This window comes from Hippocampus zosterae, chromosome 13 (genome assembly GCF_025434085.1).
Source record: "Hippocampus zosterae strain Florida chromosome 13, ASM2543408v3, whole genome shotgun sequence".
In the NCBI taxonomy this organism is placed as follows: Eukaryota; Metazoa; Chordata; class Actinopteri; order Syngnathiformes; family Syngnathidae; genus Hippocampus; species Hippocampus zosterae.
Window position 1 is genome coordinate 22,532,067 of NC_067463.1, and position 16,304 is coordinate 22,548,370.

A 16,304-nucleotide genomic window follows, 5' to 3' on the forward strand; every position below is an offset into this window, starting at 1 on the left:
CAGACTTTGAAACACATCTCTTCCCCCCCTCCCCCATTAAATAAGCATTTATTGAAACCCTGCTTTCGTTGATTGTACTGTACTTGTTTTAAAACATGCAAATGTCCGCTTTCAAACCCTAATCTCAAACCATAATTTGAAATCCTAACACATAGTGGAAAAAAAACAAACGTAATTGATTTTGCGTGGGTGTGTGCGTGTGTGTGTGTGTGTCTAGCCTGAACTCAGGTTCTGTATGGCCTCTCTGCGTTCCTGGTAGAGCGCGTGAAAGGCCCGGGCTAAGCTGAGGAGAGGGGCGTCACATTTCTCCATCTCCTTCTGCAACACGCATAATAACCAAGTCAACCAATGCTGCCACAACATTAGGAACACCTCCACATTCTGATCCGACTCCAACGCAAAAATGGTCTCCTCGTGAATGGAGGGACTATTTGGAAAATGTTTTTGACTCGGGAGTAAATGGTATTGGTGTGCCTAATGATGCGGATTTGAAGGTTGGTGTGCACTACTCACGGCAGAGGTTTCGTGGTACTCCAGCCCCTGGCTTTCGGCCCACTCCTGGGCCACAGATGTTGGCACCTCCCTCCTGGCCGACAGGTCGCATTTGTTGCCCACCAGAACCCCTGACAAAAACACACACGTCATGCTACTTCAAAGCATTGTTACCTTGACTTGAAACTAGGCAAAAGGTTAAAGACCTACTCGGAAGGTAGAGAACACAGTGTTAAGATGAGAGACGTTCCGCGTTCAAATAACCCAGGAGTGCACCAAGGCTCCATTTTAGGTCTCTTATTGTTTACAATGTATGTCCAAAAACAACCTAAAGGCGGTGGAAAGCACCAAGGAGACAGGGGGCCCAAGTCTACAGGATGGCACTGGGACCAAACAATATCACCTCTGTCATCTTTTCGTTGAATTTCAAGAAATTTTGTGCCATCCAGGTTTTGATTTCTTCCAGACAGGATGGGAGTGGCCTTAATGAGAAGGCGTCTTTCTTGCTCAGTGGGACATAGATCTGGCAGTCATCTGCATAGCAGTGGAAGGGAATACCATGTTTCCTTAAGATGGAACCCAATGGGAGCAGATACAGCGAGAACAGCAAAGGCCCCAGAATTGAGCCCTGTGGAACACCGCATGACAGGGGAGCAGTGCGTGACTCAGAGCAGCCAAGGCTGACACAAAAGGTCCTGTCAGCTAGATAGGACCTAAACCACTCAAGAGCACTGCCGCCAATGCCCACCAAGTGCTGCAAGGGTACAAGCAAGTGTACAACAACGGATGTCATCGCTATACTGTTCACAGCTACCGCGGTCGCCCGTTGGCCAAGGTCGGCCGACCGACATTACCGGGAACCTGAAGATCCTTGCAGTGAGTGCGGACCTTCTCCATCCATCGAGCGCAGCTGCCGAAGGTGCGCTCACTGGTCAGGTCAAACACCAGGCACAGCAGAGACGGCACGCCCCACTGCACAAAGAGGACGGACAATCGCATTATCGCCATGGGAAGACCTCAAATCACATTCGGCTGCAGTCTGCGTTGGTGTCTCACCATTTTCTCGACGGCTTCCACCAAGGATTCCTTCCCCGCAGAGTCGATGATGTAAAGCTCCTGTAAGTCAAACAATGTTTGGTTCACGTTTTGCAGCATTTTTGAACTCCAGAGAGTTTATTTTCAAAGCCTATTTAGAAGTCCCGTTCATGGCTGAAAACAGTCATTTGAAAACATGAACTAAAACCCCTAATTCTGCTTTCAAACCGTGATTCTGGAGGCCTAACCTAAATTAGGAACCCTAATTTAAAGTCGAGAGCCTACTTTTACACCAAGTGTGGCATGGAACACCAGAAACCCTAATTTGAAACCCAAAATGTGACTTGAAACCCTCATTTAAAAAGCCTAACCCCGACTACAAAGCGTAATTTGAAACCATAACTTGACACCTTAACGCTCTCTTGAAATCTTACTTAAAAACACTAATCCTAATTGAAAAACCATAAACCTGTCTTGAAACCCTGATTGCAATGTACATTTGAAGACCTAGTTCGGGCTTGAACCCGCAATTTACAACCCTAACTCTGGCTTGAAAGTCTCATTCTAAACCCAAAGTTGCCACCCTAACGCTATCTTGAAACCCTACTAACCAACAACCCTGTCATAAAACTCACATTTGAAAATTCTACCCTTGTCCTGAGACCCTAACCGGAGAGCCTGTTTGGAAACCTTACTTTAAAACACTCAGGCTGGATTGCACCAGTCAGGTTTAACTTTTAAAACCCAATGAAAACCCGCCCTAACCCTGGCCTAAACCCTAAACCCCAATTGTGAAACCTTACCACGAGCTACATTTAAAAACTGTAATACCGGCAATTTTTTTTTCTCCCCTCACTTGAGGCCCCTTGTTTGAAATCCTCAGCAAATCTCGCTTTCTATACGGGTATCTGTTTGTCAACGAGTGATAATGTGGATTTGTAAAAGGCTCCCGAAGACAACGTCAGCAGTTCGTGGCGACGAGCCAGCCGAGTACGAGGCTTTGTCCCATCGACGCGGCAGCAGGTGTTTATTAGCGAGACAATGAGCGGGCTCACCACGCTGTCGCCGCTCTCGGGGATGTTGACACTTTTGATAAGCAGCTCCACTCCGGTCGTCTGTCAAACAAACCAACACAATCACCTTCATAATTAAGACGCTAAGTCAACACTCCCCCCCCCCCTGTGTGTCTGCGCGCTTGTTGGCGGAAAACATGAGAGAGTGTGTTCGGAAACCCAACATGACGTGACTCAATGATTAATCGACAGCTAATTGACTGTCAAATGAATCGATCAATATTTTTGATGAGCGATGAATCACTTCGATAGCTCTTTTGGATTTAAAACGATGCTCAGTCGGCATTTCAGTCGTCCTCCACGAAAGCCGACTGACTCTCTTTGGTCGAGTTGAAAACCAAAATAAAAACGTTGGCGTCACTTTTTCTGACATGTTACGGACCAGAGCAGAAGCCAAATCAGAGCTAGCTTAAGTCAATTTGACCCGATATCCCGTTTTTGAGTAAAGGTAGGGAAATTAAAACATTTATACGATTCATCGGCAAAATAATCGACAGACTCATGGATAATTAACATCATCGTTTTACTGTGGGATCAGATTTGATGGTATATTTAATGGCTGACACTGTGAATGCAGGCAATTTCAGACACATTAAGGTGGGCGTCAACTACTTGCGGCAAGAATTACTCGAAGCTGCGGCGAACAACCTTTGCCTGACCTTCAAAAACTTGTGTAATTTACCACATCCAACTTTAGCTTTTTCCACAGTCTCACACACACACACACGTGCGTGCAAACACATGGACACACACACTATAGCGGCGCTCTAATGAGCTACCGTGAGGTGCAGCAAGCCTCTCTCCAGAATGCCAATGAAGGCCCCGTTGCCGGCAAATAACACTGCGAATCTCGCTAACGGCCCGCCTGACATTTTCAACAAAAAGGAGGACGTGAGCGGAATGGCCGCTGGCCTGCGCTGGGGGGTTCATGGCGAAGCAACGAAGAAGACAGACGGGAGAGGGGATTTCATGAAGCCAGTGGTTGCTTCTGACATCTCCAAAGCAGAGGCAAAACAAGCGTCTTTGCAAGGGTTCGGGGGGTTGATTTAAGATCTGGGTTAGGGGAAGGTTGTATGTAAGTATGTAATGAGATTAGAGTTGGAACATATGTGGTTTAAAAAAGGTCTTGAGGATCTGAGGGTCTAGTGACGGATATCTTGTCCCAAGGTGCGATGGTAAGCGCAAATGGTTTGTCGATGTGTGCCTTGCGATTGGCTGGAAACCAGTTGAGGGTGAACCCCGTTTACTGCCCGAAGACAGCTGGGATAGGCTCCAGCACAGTCAAAACGGTTCAGATTATGGATGGATGGATTTAACGTACGGTGGTGCGGTGTGTTTGAATTATTCCACGACCAAGCTCAGGAATCAATACCATTGGATATCACATCAATTTTAAACATTGAAATGAGTTGAAATGCCACCTATTGTAGCCCCTTATATCAAGGTTGACTTGTATTTCATCCAGTGACATCTTCTCACCATGCTGTAGTTCTTCTGGAAGAGAGTTCCATCGCTGTGGAACATCTGCGCGAGGGCACTTTTGCCTACTGCTGGATCTCCTATACACACACACACACACACACCAAGACATACCGGGATCAATAAATTAAAATTATCACACTAAACGGCTGACGACACAAACAGCACCTCACTACCTGGTTAATCGCTCTGAAAATTAAAAATCCCACACGATCGATCGATCGATCGATCGATTTCATCCGGTGATGAGCCGTGCCGTTTCAATTTTAAAACGTGCGCCTCGATAAAGCTTGGGGAACTCTGCGGTAGTCGGCAACTAACATTAGCGAGAGCACGTTGAAAGATAACTTGTAAAAATGGTGAATAAAAACACTACGACAAATCACAACTTCAGACAAATTACTGGCAGGCTAGCGAGCAAGCTAGCTTCTGCTTCGCTAACACAAACTACTGTACCGTAACTTCAGTTTTGCTGACACTCAAAATAACGAAAGGCAAGTTCAACTCCACGTACCGACCATCAGACATCTTGCCCTTAACCTCACCATGACAAATGGGAATTAACAATGTGTTTAGTTATTCCAAATTATTGTTTTTTTAGAAATTCTCTTCAATGGCATTCTCTTCCAAACGCCTCAGCGACATGTCTCCTAGCAACTGCTAACGAAGACGCTCATTGGTTACGTTAGAACCTGCGTGGCGCGCAGGCGCGTCGTTATTGGTTAAAGTCGAAACGAAAAAGTTATTTTTCCCGAAGCTTTTCCCGCAAGGCTACAAATCACCCTTTCACACGCCCTCTCTAGTCTTGATCTTCTGGACATTAATGTTACAATTATGGCGTTTACTATTAGTCACTGACGGTTTATGCACACAGAGGGATAACTCCCTTTGGACGATGTTACCGGGGGACCACTAGAGAGCGCTAAAACAGCCTACCGACACAAGCGTTACCTGTGCTAAAAATACATTAAAAATAGCTGACCTCTTCCCAAGAAAAGGCTAATTTAGAGTAATTGGGAATAATTTATCCATGTTCTCTTAGTATATGTTGATATATGTGGTAAACCTTCTAAAACGTTTTCTTTGTTAATTATAATAATAACAATAATAACCTTGAGGCAATTACAAGCAGTGACGTGCGTAAGCGAGCGCGTGACTTCATGTGAGGACGTGCGCGTGTCCGATTTGCGCGTCCCGGGCGTGACACCATCTAGCGCGTTCACGCGATTTGTGAAGAGGAAGACGTCCATCACGCACACCTCTCGTCCAACGCAGGGATTTTTGGAGGCGAAATCTACTTCACGTCATCATAGTAATAAATAATTTTAACAATAACAAGGAAAAAAAAGCGCGAGGACACAAGTTCGCGGGATTTTTCCGGGGCTTGATCCAGCAACGAGCCCGAGGAGGAAAGGACCAAACCAGGCGGCGGGGGCGGGGGGCGCCATGGAGGGGATGCAGGCGTACGGAGCCGGGAAAGCCGGAGGAGCCTTCGACCCGGTCACCTTCTTCCAGCAGCCTCAGACGATACTCCGCATTGTGTCGTGGGTGAGTTCCGTTCCAAACCAACAGATACAATACAATACATGCTGATTTATGTAGCGCTTTCACAACAGCGACAGCTGTAACAAAGCGCTTCACAAAACGGTTAACATAAAGTAAAATAATCAACACAACACATAACATAAAAAACGGACAGTCGTGCAGTCCTAACCACTTTTCCGTCACACGCTTTGTTGTCTGAAGCAGTTTGAGATGAAAGAGAGAATCAAAGTGTCCTTTTAACCAGTGCATTAGAGACGCCATGCTCAAAATGTACACACGTCGGCTACAAGCTAAGTTTCAAAGTCAACAAGAAGCTGTAGCGTCCATTGACCAAAAAAGAGATTGGTTCACTTCTCCTGCCCCAAGGAAATCCATTTCAATTCCAAGCGGCGACTCTCGGTTCCAAATACGCATCGGCGCTCTGCGTCAACGCACCTCCTTCCTCATCCTCAACTTCAGCAGCCATCCATCCAGCCGCACCAACGCCGAATGTCCCAACAGCGCCGACATCTCCACTGAACAAAACGGGGTTGTGAAAAACGCTGCCCATTACAGGCGCAAAAATCACAAGCGCCCCATGTCTATCCAGCACCGACAGTCAATGGCGCCGACATTTCCTCCCAATCAAAATCTGAGCTGGTACAGGCGTGCTGGCGAGAAGGCGCGACCACCACGCACAGATACTTCTCCTTTGACGAATGTCGTGGCCAAAAAACGCCGAAAACAGTCCATATCAGGTCCACACGATAACGAAAACAATACAGTGGTACTTCTACTTACGAACGTCTCTTCATACCAAAATTTCAATTTTTGAAACGTCTCAACAAGGAAAATATTGCCTCTAAATTGTCGTTTCTCCCCAGAAGTGGTCAAGGGCAGCGGTAAACAAACATGGCAGAATAGGAGAGTCCAGGTGAAGCCTCCACGGGGCTTAGTCATAAATATTTTATCGGTTGTAGTTTTTACATAAATGCAGGACTTAAACTTTGGTGGACTATGTGCCTACAGATGCCACAAGGTGGCAGTAAAGTACTCTTTTCTGTTAGACAGCGCTGTGGCCTCATGAAATGAAACTCCTCCCCTTACTTTGACATAGTTCGCTGACTCCAGGATGTCACGAGGTGGTGCCGAAAGAATATATTGACGATCAGCGATAACGGTGAGGTTTTGCAAGGAAAAACAGATCATAAATTTGGGGATTGTGAATGTCGCCTTGTCTAGTGAGAAAAATTGCACGTCCCGATGTTTTGGCATTCTGTGAACCAGCAACCCTCTCTCCTCATTCTTAACTTCAGCAGCACTCTAAACATGAAGTAGCTAGCTAGCTAGCTAATTGTTGGACGGACAAAACATAAATATATAGCTTTTCAATTAATTACGGAACTATTCCTGTCACCACACAAAATGGTTCATCCCATTTCATGAACCAGGAAGTTGCTTGTGAATGAACAAATACATTTATTTTTTTTAACGTTTAGCATCATGATAGAATTGTTTCCCCATTCCAGGGTTCAAAATTGCACTCTGCCTTTTTAATTTTACAAAATTTTCCACAAAGCGGGAGGCAGGCTGCTTGCTGACAATAAAAAAAAAAGATGTCACTTCATTAATTTCTCCTATCCCCAGAATTTAAAAAAAATGGCTTTTCCGCTTGTTGTACGTCATGTAAGCATGTTCATTCCATGAACCAGGAAGTCCCTGCCAATGAACACAAATAGGTAGTTACTTTTATGCCTTGAGAGTCACAATGAAACTGTCCCCCCCCCCCCGGCCTCGAACACGAATAAAGAATAGTATGTCCTGCCACGGTTACATGATTGGATGAGCCGCGACGTAGCCTGCTAGCTAACCTTTGGATGGAAAAATGAACACAAATATGTCCTTCCGTGATTTAGTTTTCTTTTTTTTTTTTTTTTTTTTACTCACAACAGAAGCATTCTCACATCCCCGGAATAAAAAATGTGACGTCCCCGTGGTGTGTCACGTCTCCCCCCCCCCCCCCCCCCCCCCCCCCATGAACAAAGAATTGGTGTGCTATTTTTATAAAGACAAGACTTGTCATGCATGCGACTTTTAATATTGGATAAAATACAGCACGCCGATTTTATTATGACATAGAAAACGTAGATTTGTTCTTCCTTGTTGCCATTGAAGTCACGATGAAATTTCTTCCCCCTGTCCCGGAAGAAAATGTGGTACGGTCCCTGCAGTCTTGGATCTCATGTGATCATGTCGATAATGTATTTGACGAAATAAATCAAAATTTGTGATTTTATCCTTAGATCATCACAGGATGTAGTCGAGCGATATGACCAGTATTCTTGACACAAATTTGTGGCAACTTTTCTTCTCTCCACGTCAGGTTCTGTGTGATTTCTGAGTCAACACTGGGAGGAAAAAAAAAAAAAGCTGAGTTGTGAGGAGTCATGTGACTGTTCGGTGAAGTGTGAAGGATTATGAGTGTGATGTGGATTTGTGTTGTGTTTCTGAGTTCTGTGCTTTTAGATTGCCCTTGTCCCTTTCAGTCGAAAATTGATTATTTCTATTATTTTTAGCGGCACACTCATTGCAAGCCAAAACAGCAGCGCCTAGCAGAGGACGTAAACAGTTTTCTTTGGGCCTGATTATTTTTACATATGAAATATGTGTGGGGTTTTTTTGGTGTAATATTTATTTTATATAATTATTTGGGGATGTATCATGTTATGGCTAATGTTCTATTGTTGATAATATTTCCCTCCACAGTTTAAAAAAAAATATTTGTGTATTTTCATTTACAATTTTTGTACTTTTGTTTGTTTTTGTCACATTTTTTTGTCGACTTTTCGGTGACGTCAACTAATACAATTTGTATTTAATAGTTGTGTATCTTTCGTCTGGCATTCTGATATTTTCTCATTTAATAATTTGTATTATTTTAAAATATTTGGTGAAAAGGATTTGAATCGTTTTTCCTAATATTTCTGTATTTTTTTTTTGTGGTACATTTTCTTGTCATTTTTGTCTAATATCGTAGCATTTTTCACAATATTTGTATTTTTCCAGTAGTATTGTGTACAATTTTTATTTTTATTTAATATTTTTTATATTGAAAAATATATCATGTTTTTCTCCAATATTGTCTTTTTTTTTTTTTTTTGCTATGCTAACTTTTTTGGTGCTCATCCTAGCTTGAAAAGGTTTCGCATTAAGCCAAGCGACTGTTTGCACGCTTAGCAACACAAAAGCAAACAGTGCAACATTCTGTGAGCTGCGTGCTAACGTTTGTTCGCGCTCGTACGTCAGAATTTAGCCACGCGATGCCATTTGTATGTTTGCAGCGAGCACGAGTGTGTTTTGTCGCTCGCTGGGTCATGTGGACTGTTGAAACTCGGAATTTGCTTTTTTGAGCTTCAAGTCAAGTCAAGAGTATTTCTGGAGCACTTTCAAACAGCCATCGCTGCATACAAAGTGCTGTACATGGAGCCATTTAACATACATAATAAACAGTAAGACGAATCGGTAATAAAGGCGGTAGAAAGCACCAAGCAGTAAAATCAAGAACAAATCAAAATTTGTTTATTTTTAACTCCAAAGAAGCAGGTACAGAAGCAAGCCTTTACATCGAGTTGGGGTTTCAAGACGGTGTTCGGACTTCAAGTTGAGGTTCCCGTTCTGCTATGTTACATTTTCCACAACGGTTAATGTTTCAAATTAGGGTTTCAAGCTAGAGTTGGCGTTTCAAACCATTGTTGTGGTTTCAACATAGATTAGGGTTTCAAATTAGTATCAGCAAGGGTTAGCATCTCAAATTAAGGTTGCAAGACAGTTCAGGTTTTAAATTTAGATTTCAGCAAGGGCTAGGGTTTCAAATTAGGGTTGCAAGACAGTGTTTGAGGTTCAAATTAAGGGATCAAGCCCCAGGGTTGGAGTCTCAAATTCGGGCTAGGGTTTCAAATTAGGGCTGCAAGACAGTGTTTGAGGTTCAAATTAAGGGATCAAGCCAGGGTTGGAGTCTCAAATTCGGGTTTCAAGACGGGATCAGAGTTTAAAGTTGCAGTTTCCAGCCTACATTCTGATTTTTCGGAGTTTAAAATTTAAGACAGGGTTAGGGTTTTCAATGTACCCGTAGTTTCGGTTCATTTCATACCGTTGAGTTACTCGTGGTGTTGACAATTTGAGCCCGATCAGGATTCTTCCAGGCATTGTGTGTAATCTCGCATTGTGTGGCCACGGCAGCTCTGCTCGGCGCCGTCCTGTTTTTTTTTTTTTTTTTGTCAGGTCGCCACATTCTCACACCAAAGCTGTCACGGCATATCCGTGCGTGTCCGTTGTGTGCGCACGTCGGAACACACCACTCGAATGTGAAGTGCGGCACGAGCGCAGGCGTCGCCGTTGGCGGATAAATCCCACGCCGGCAGACATGGATGTAAACCTCAAGTAGGGTTCCGGGATGGGGTTCGGGTTGCAAATTAGCGTTTGAATGATTTGAAAATCGGGTTTCGATTGGCGTCGGAAATGAGGGTTTCAAGCCGGATTAGGGTTTCGAATTTGGATATTGAAGACAAGGGTTAGCAATCTGGGTGAGGGTTTCAAATCGGTATTAGGGTGTCAATCAAAGTTTGGGTATTCAATTTGAGGTTGGAATTGGGGTTTCAATACAGGATTAGGTTTCAAAATTAAGGCTTCAAATCAAAGTTTAGACCTTGGAGTTCGAGCCTTGGTTGTTTGGTTTCACGACGAGCTCAGACATCAGGGCACTTGAATTAAATTAAGGTTTCCATCCTTGATCAGGGTTTCAAGTGATCTTTTCAAACCGAACCTTGGCTTTATGGCCGAGTTAGGCCATTAAAGGAGCTCGTCAAGTCTTAAGGTTTCAAGCAGAAGTTAGGGTTTCATGTTGGGGCTTCAAAATAGGCTTTCAAGACAAGGGTAGGGTTTCAAATTACACATACAGTGTATATGCAGGTCCATCTCTCCTGATGATCACAAGACTGAAGGCCCTCATGTGGTCCTACACAGGACTTCCTTTCATCCCTGCTTGGAGTCTTGTGATTGTTTTTTTGTTTTTTTTTGGTACAGCACGAAGGAAGGGAAGGCCCAACATGAGCTTCGCCGGCATCGACTAACACATCACATGCTCGGCTTAGCGCAAACCAGGAATGTGTCGGCTTGCTTTAGTTCCAACGCTCAGTGATGAGGTTGGGTTTTGATTTGCCGTCATGTTTATCGTGTACATTTCCACGTAGGTTGTTAGCGTTAGTGTATCAAGTCTGCGTTAGGGTTTCAAACAACACGCAAGACTCCCAACAGCAGTTTTGGAGTTCAGGATTCACATTAGGGTTTCAAGCAGTGGTACGGTTTTTAATCAAATGAGTTTTACGGTTTTGTGTTTCAAAGTTTGGTTAGGGTTCCAAATTAAGGTTTTCAGCCTGGTTTCAAAATGAGAGTTGTGGTTTTCAAACGGGGGTGAGACAACCATGTTGAAATGACAGTTTCAGACACTTAGGGTTTCAAATTAGGGTTTGATGCCAAGGTAAGGTTTTCGAGGGAGATGATGTGCGCGGATGATGCCGGCGGCGCTCTATAAATAGCGCCGCCGCCCTTCTGCCAATCGCCTTCATCGCCTCGTTTTCATCACCCCTTAATGAAAAAGGTTGCAGGTAAATGTCAGTGAGTGAGAAAGGCAGACGGGGGAAACCTCACGGTTCTCTTTCGCCCTCCCTAACCCAAACCCTGTTTTGGAACCCTACTTTGAAACCCTAACCACTGCTTTTGAAACTTTCAAACAACTGTTTGAAACTGTAATCCTGGCTTGAAATCTTAATTTGACTCCCTAAATATTTTGAGTAGTGGAGGGAAACTGACACTGGTTTGAAACATTAATTTGGAACCCTAACCTTGTCTGGAAACCCTTTTGAAGCCCTAACGCTGTATTGACTCCTTGTTTTGAAACAGGCATTGTTTAAGACCTTAACTCGGTATCAGTTAATACTGAGAGTGCACACTCGTACAGGTTAAAAAAAATAAAAACAAGTGGAATCGACATCCCTATTTGAGGCCCTAACCTTAGTTTGAACCTAGGCGCTATCTTGAAACACCAAACCTAGTTTGGAGGCCTAAAAACCTTATTTGAAAACCTTGACCTACTTTGGAACCCAAACATCCCTCAAAATCCAAAATTTGAAATTCTGAACACCAATGCAAATCCCTCTTTTGAACATTGAATTAAGCCTGGCTTCGAACCTTCATCGGAAACCCTAATCCTGTCTTAGAGCCCTACTTTGAATCCGTTTTTGCCAGCCATGTGACTTGCCTCCATAGTTTTAGCACCAAAGCTAATTAGCACAACCACCCAACCAGTACTGTATTCTTGCCCTTGAGGGCGTTACCATAATAATAATCCCCCCCCCACCCCCACCCTCTCACTGCAGCTCTTCTCCATCGTCATCTTCGGCTGCATCGCCAACGAGGGCTACATAAACAGACCCAACGAGGTGCAGGAGTACTGCATTTTCAACCAGAACCAGAACGCTTGCAACTACGGCGTCTTCATGGGCTCCATGGCCTTCCTGTGCTGCGTGGCCTTCCTGGCCCTGGACGTCTACTTCCCGCAGATTAGCAGCGTCAAAGACCGCAAGAAGGCGGTGCTGGCCGACATCGGCGTGTCAGGTACGCGGCCCCTTTAGGCAGCGCAGGCGCCGAGAACACCCTTTGTTAGCCTCGCTGTGGCCTTTTGCACTGTTTGTTAGCGTAAAGCTAACCGGACTTTCAAGGCTAATGTGGTTGTTTGAAATGCACAAAAAAAAAAACATATTTTTACTCCACTTCATATGTTTCCTTTTGATTTCGATTTCGACTGCAGCCCATCTAGGCAACCTACTGACAATTATGATCAGGCCGATGTCTCAAAACAGTCTTGTGACAGTCTTGCCGACGAAAACCTTTTATTTCATTTGAGTTTTTTCCTTTTGAGTTTGTACCGCAGCCCGTTTTGGCATAGACTACTTCGGGTGGCCAACCGACTAATATGAGCTCGTCGACGTGGGACAACAGCCCGATGTGCAGTCAGTCTTTCAATTGAAAAGGCATTTTTAAAACCTCTTCATGTCTTTGGCCCACCGACGCATGCTGTGATAGCATGTCTTTACCGCAGCCCGTTTATGCAGCAAATACACCGGGCAGCCTACTGACCAAAATTTGAGTTATTCGCCAAAATGTTAAAGCAGCCTTGTGACAGTCGACCTGCAGGTGGAAACATGTTTTATTTTTTTGCTTTCAAGCCTTCATGTTTCCTTTCAATTTTTACTGCAGCCCGTCTAGGCAGCCTACTGACTATTCTGACCAGGCCGACGTCTCAAAACAGTCTTGTGACAGTCTTACCGACGAAAACCTTTTATTTCATTTGAGTTTTTTCCTTTTGAGTTTGTACCGCAGCCCGTTTTGGCATAGACTACTTCGGGTGGCCAACCGACTAATATGAGCTCGTCGACGTGGGGAGAACAGCCTGATGTGCAGTCAGTCTTTCAGTTGAAAAGGCATTTTTAAAACCTCTTCATGTCTTTGGCCCACCGACGCATGCTGTAATAGCATGTCTTTACCGCAGCCCATTTATGCAGCAAATACCAAAATTTGAATTATTCGCCAAAATGTTAAAGCAGCCTTGTGACAGTCGACCTGCAGATGGAGACATTTTTATTTATTTTTTTGGGCTTTCAAGCCTTCATGTTTCCTTTCAATTTTCACTGCAGCCCGTTCAGGCGGCAAACACACGCTGCTCATGCGCATATTTGTGACACTTTCTGATCACTGGCCCATGTCGCTTCCTGTTTGCAGCCTTCTGGTCCTTCATGTGGTTCGTTGGCTTCTGCTTCCTGGCCAATCAGTGGCAGGCAACCGACCAGCAGGACGACCCGCTGAGGGAGCGCGGGGACGCCGCCCGAGCCGCCATCACCTTCTCTTTCTTCTCCATCTTCACTTGGGTACACTCCCATGCTTCGATTTGCGGTTTTTATTTGTCTATTTAATTTTTTTATACCCGTCGTGGCACGTTAAAACAATATTTCCGACCATAAAGCTCCATATGTGTAGGGGAAATCTTGACGTCTCCCACAGTCATTGAGCCACAGTGCTCGATGTCGGTCAGCGTGTGACGTGCGTGTTGTTCCGACAGGGCGCCCAGGCTCTGTTCTCCATGGAGAAGTTTAAGAACGTGTCCTTTGAAGAGGAATACACCAAGCTGTTCCCACCTCAGCCTCCCCAGCCGCTTGTCTGACCGCTGCTCTTTTTGGGAATCCGCGATCATTTCCTGCCATTTCCCAAAGTTGATCAAACGTCAGATTTTGCCTCGCAATAAAACCCACCGTGTGACGCTTGGAACGATTTCCCTTACGTGATTTTATTGCGTTGAAATGTTGAATGGGAATGACACTTTTTTTTTTTCCTTCTTCTTCCAAAAGACGAGCTTCTATTTTGTCTTTTGGAATAGCATTGAATGGACAAAAGTTATATAATAACATCAATATACTTTAAAAAAAGGTTTAGGTACTGGAATAATGGGATAATCTGGATCCAGATGATTCCCCCCCCCCCCTTTTTTTTCACTTGCCAAAATAAAATTGAGAAAATTCAACCAAAACGTTTTTGGCAGTGTATTTGATTGATTGACAGAGCTGTGCTTTGCGTCTCCTGTGGACTAAAAGAAGCAGAAGAATTTTATGCACCGAAGTGCCGCAGCTGTTCAATAATGCATCACGCGTTCCTGCGCCGGCTGCAGGCTGGCGATGCTGAGCTGGTCAAAAAAAGCTTTTGTTGGAGTAACTTAACCTGCTGTCGCTGACTAACAAACTACTGTGATCAACTTTGCGTGCTTTTCCAGCCAACTAATCAATGTTTGCCATCTTCTCTCTTTCTAACACACCTCCATCTTCTTCCCTCGCTTCTGCTTTGCATCGGCTCTTCCATCAAACTTCCCCCGATCAACACTCGGCTTCCCCCAAGGCGGCGCAGGCCTTCCTGGGCTTCCGACGATACAAGCTGGGGTCCGACTCGGCCCTATTCTCGCAGGAGTACACGGACCCCAGCCAGGATGCGACGGCCGGCAGTGGACCCTACACCTCCTTCGGTGGAGACGACCTGGAGAGCCCGCCGGGCGGAGGAGGAGGAGGAGGCGGAGAAAGGCAGGCCGGAGACAACGTTTTTGACGGCACCGCCGGCTACCAGCGTCAGGACTACTGAGGGATTGCAGAGGTAGACGGGGTAATAGGATCACTTTGGTGGAGAGAGCAGGAGGTCTTCTCTTACTCACTTCCAGTTTAAATCAAGTACAGTAGGAACTTTGAAGTCCAAAGCAATCACTGGTAGGTTTTCATTTGATTGGGATTTAGAAAGTAAAGAGTATCCGGATCAGTTTGTGTTCACATTGCGAATCGGTTCAAAAGATTTCTGGGTTTTTTTTTTTTGTTTTTTTTTTTTTGTGAGTCATTTAAGGTCTGATGGGGCATCAGTTCAGTCCAGTAGACGTACATGGTAAAGTTAATCCGGGTTTAGTTTGTGTTCACATTGCAAACTGGTTTTAACTGATCCATTTCAGGTGTAAGCACGCCTTAAATCAATCCTGGTTAGGAGGATCTTACGTTTTCTCCCCCTGGTCCATTTCAGTTCTGACTGGGCTTCAAGTCAATCCAATGAAGACATTTTCAACTTGGCATATTTCAACCAGCTTGTGTTCACACATCAGTTTGATTCGAAATTGAATCCAGTTCTTTTTCAAATCATATGGGGCTTTGAATAAATGCAATGAAAAAATGTCTTTGCATGGCAAATTAGTTTGAAAGACAATTGAGTCCTTTTTTGCTCGTCATTTAAGGTCCGATGGAGTCTCAAGCGGTCCAGATTCAAATGGACAATGATTGCCATTGGATTGACTTGATCGATTACCTTTTCTGCTGTTTCACCTTTTATTTCACTGCAAGCTCGGTCATTTTACACCTTACTTAACTCACTCAACACCCACTGACTTAAACGTAAACAGCCTAAGTATGAAACTGCATTGCTGCATTTTAAACTAAATATATAAATAGTGTACATAAACGGTTCAGTAGATGAGTGTTTCAAATGATTGAAGCTTGAGGGCGTTCCGGTACCAGGAAAATAAAAAGACAAAAGAAGGAATATTAACTATGTTTTTTGGTTCTCTGTATGCCTCAACCTTTTCTGTTGCGCGAGGAGATATTTTTATTTTGGGATAATAATAATAATGAGAGTAAAAATACGTGACCGAGCTTTCAAAGTACAGTATATGCACATATCCTATGTTTACTTTATACCGTGCAAGTGTGTAGACGTAGACATGCGTGATGTTGCCTGTCGAATATGTTAAAACAAGAGTTCTCTATTTGAATAGGTATACATGTATGTTTTGGATGTTGTTGCTTCCAGCCGACGAGAATAAAAGCAAAAGAAAAGCTGGTGTGTGATATCTTTTTGTTATTATTATTGTCGTATGTGTTACATGGAGCTTCAACACTACTGCGCATCAGTTGCCGACTCAAACCAGAAGTGCCGTTTATTTTTGTGTATTTGTTAAAATTATTTTTTTTTAATTGCCTTATTTCAAATGCAAATTTCGTGACACTACAGTAAAATAATGAATAAATACGAGAATTAGCGTCTGCGCGTGAAATCGCATTTTATATATAA

The 16,304-nt window shown here is 44.1% G+C and overlaps 2 protein-coding genes across 4 annotated transcripts; one reads left to right on the forward strand and one right to left on the reverse strand.

The window, feature by feature from the left end:
* Nucleotides 1–29: 29 nt before the first annotated feature.
* On the reverse strand, nt 30–4,761 carry ift27 (intraflagellar transport 27 homolog (Chlamydomonas)). 2 transcript variants are annotated; one of them, XM_052084670.1, is made up of 7 exons: nt 4,594–4,761; nt 4,080–4,159; nt 2,583–2,642; nt 1,549–1,608; nt 1,347–1,464; nt 514–623; nt 30–318 (listed from the first exon to the last, which is right to left on the reverse strand). In XM_052084670.1, the coding sequence occupies exons 1-7, from the start codon at nt 4,625–4,627 to the stop codon at nt 214–216; spliced, it is 567 nt and encodes a 188-aa protein (XP_051940630.1). In that variant the 5' UTR covers nt 4,628–4,761; the 3' UTR covers nt 30–213. The 2 variants fall into 2 exon arrangements, with proteins under 2 accessions (XP_051940630.1, XP_051940631.1); XM_052084671.1 differs by lacking the exon at nt 4,594–4,761 and adding an exon at nt 4,256–4,511.
* Nucleotides 4,762–5,257: 496 nt separating this feature from the next.
* LOC127613563 (synaptogyrin-1-like) lies at nt 5,258–16,074 on the forward strand. Of its 2 annotated transcripts, none has more exons than XM_052084664.1 (4): nt 5,258–5,627; nt 12,038–12,275; nt 13,440–13,585; nt 14,604–16,074. In XM_052084664.1, the coding sequence occupies exons 1-4, from the start codon at nt 5,526–5,528 to the stop codon at nt 14,838–14,840; spliced, it is 723 nt and encodes a 240-aa protein (XP_051940624.1). In that variant the 5' UTR covers nt 5,258–5,525; the 3' UTR covers nt 14,841–16,074. The 2 variants fall into 2 exon arrangements, with proteins under 2 accessions (XP_051940624.1, XP_051940625.1); XM_052084665.1 differs by lacking the exon at nt 14,604–16,074 and adding an exon at nt 13,777–13,982.
* The last annotated feature ends 230 nt before the right edge of the window (nt 16,075–16,304 follow it).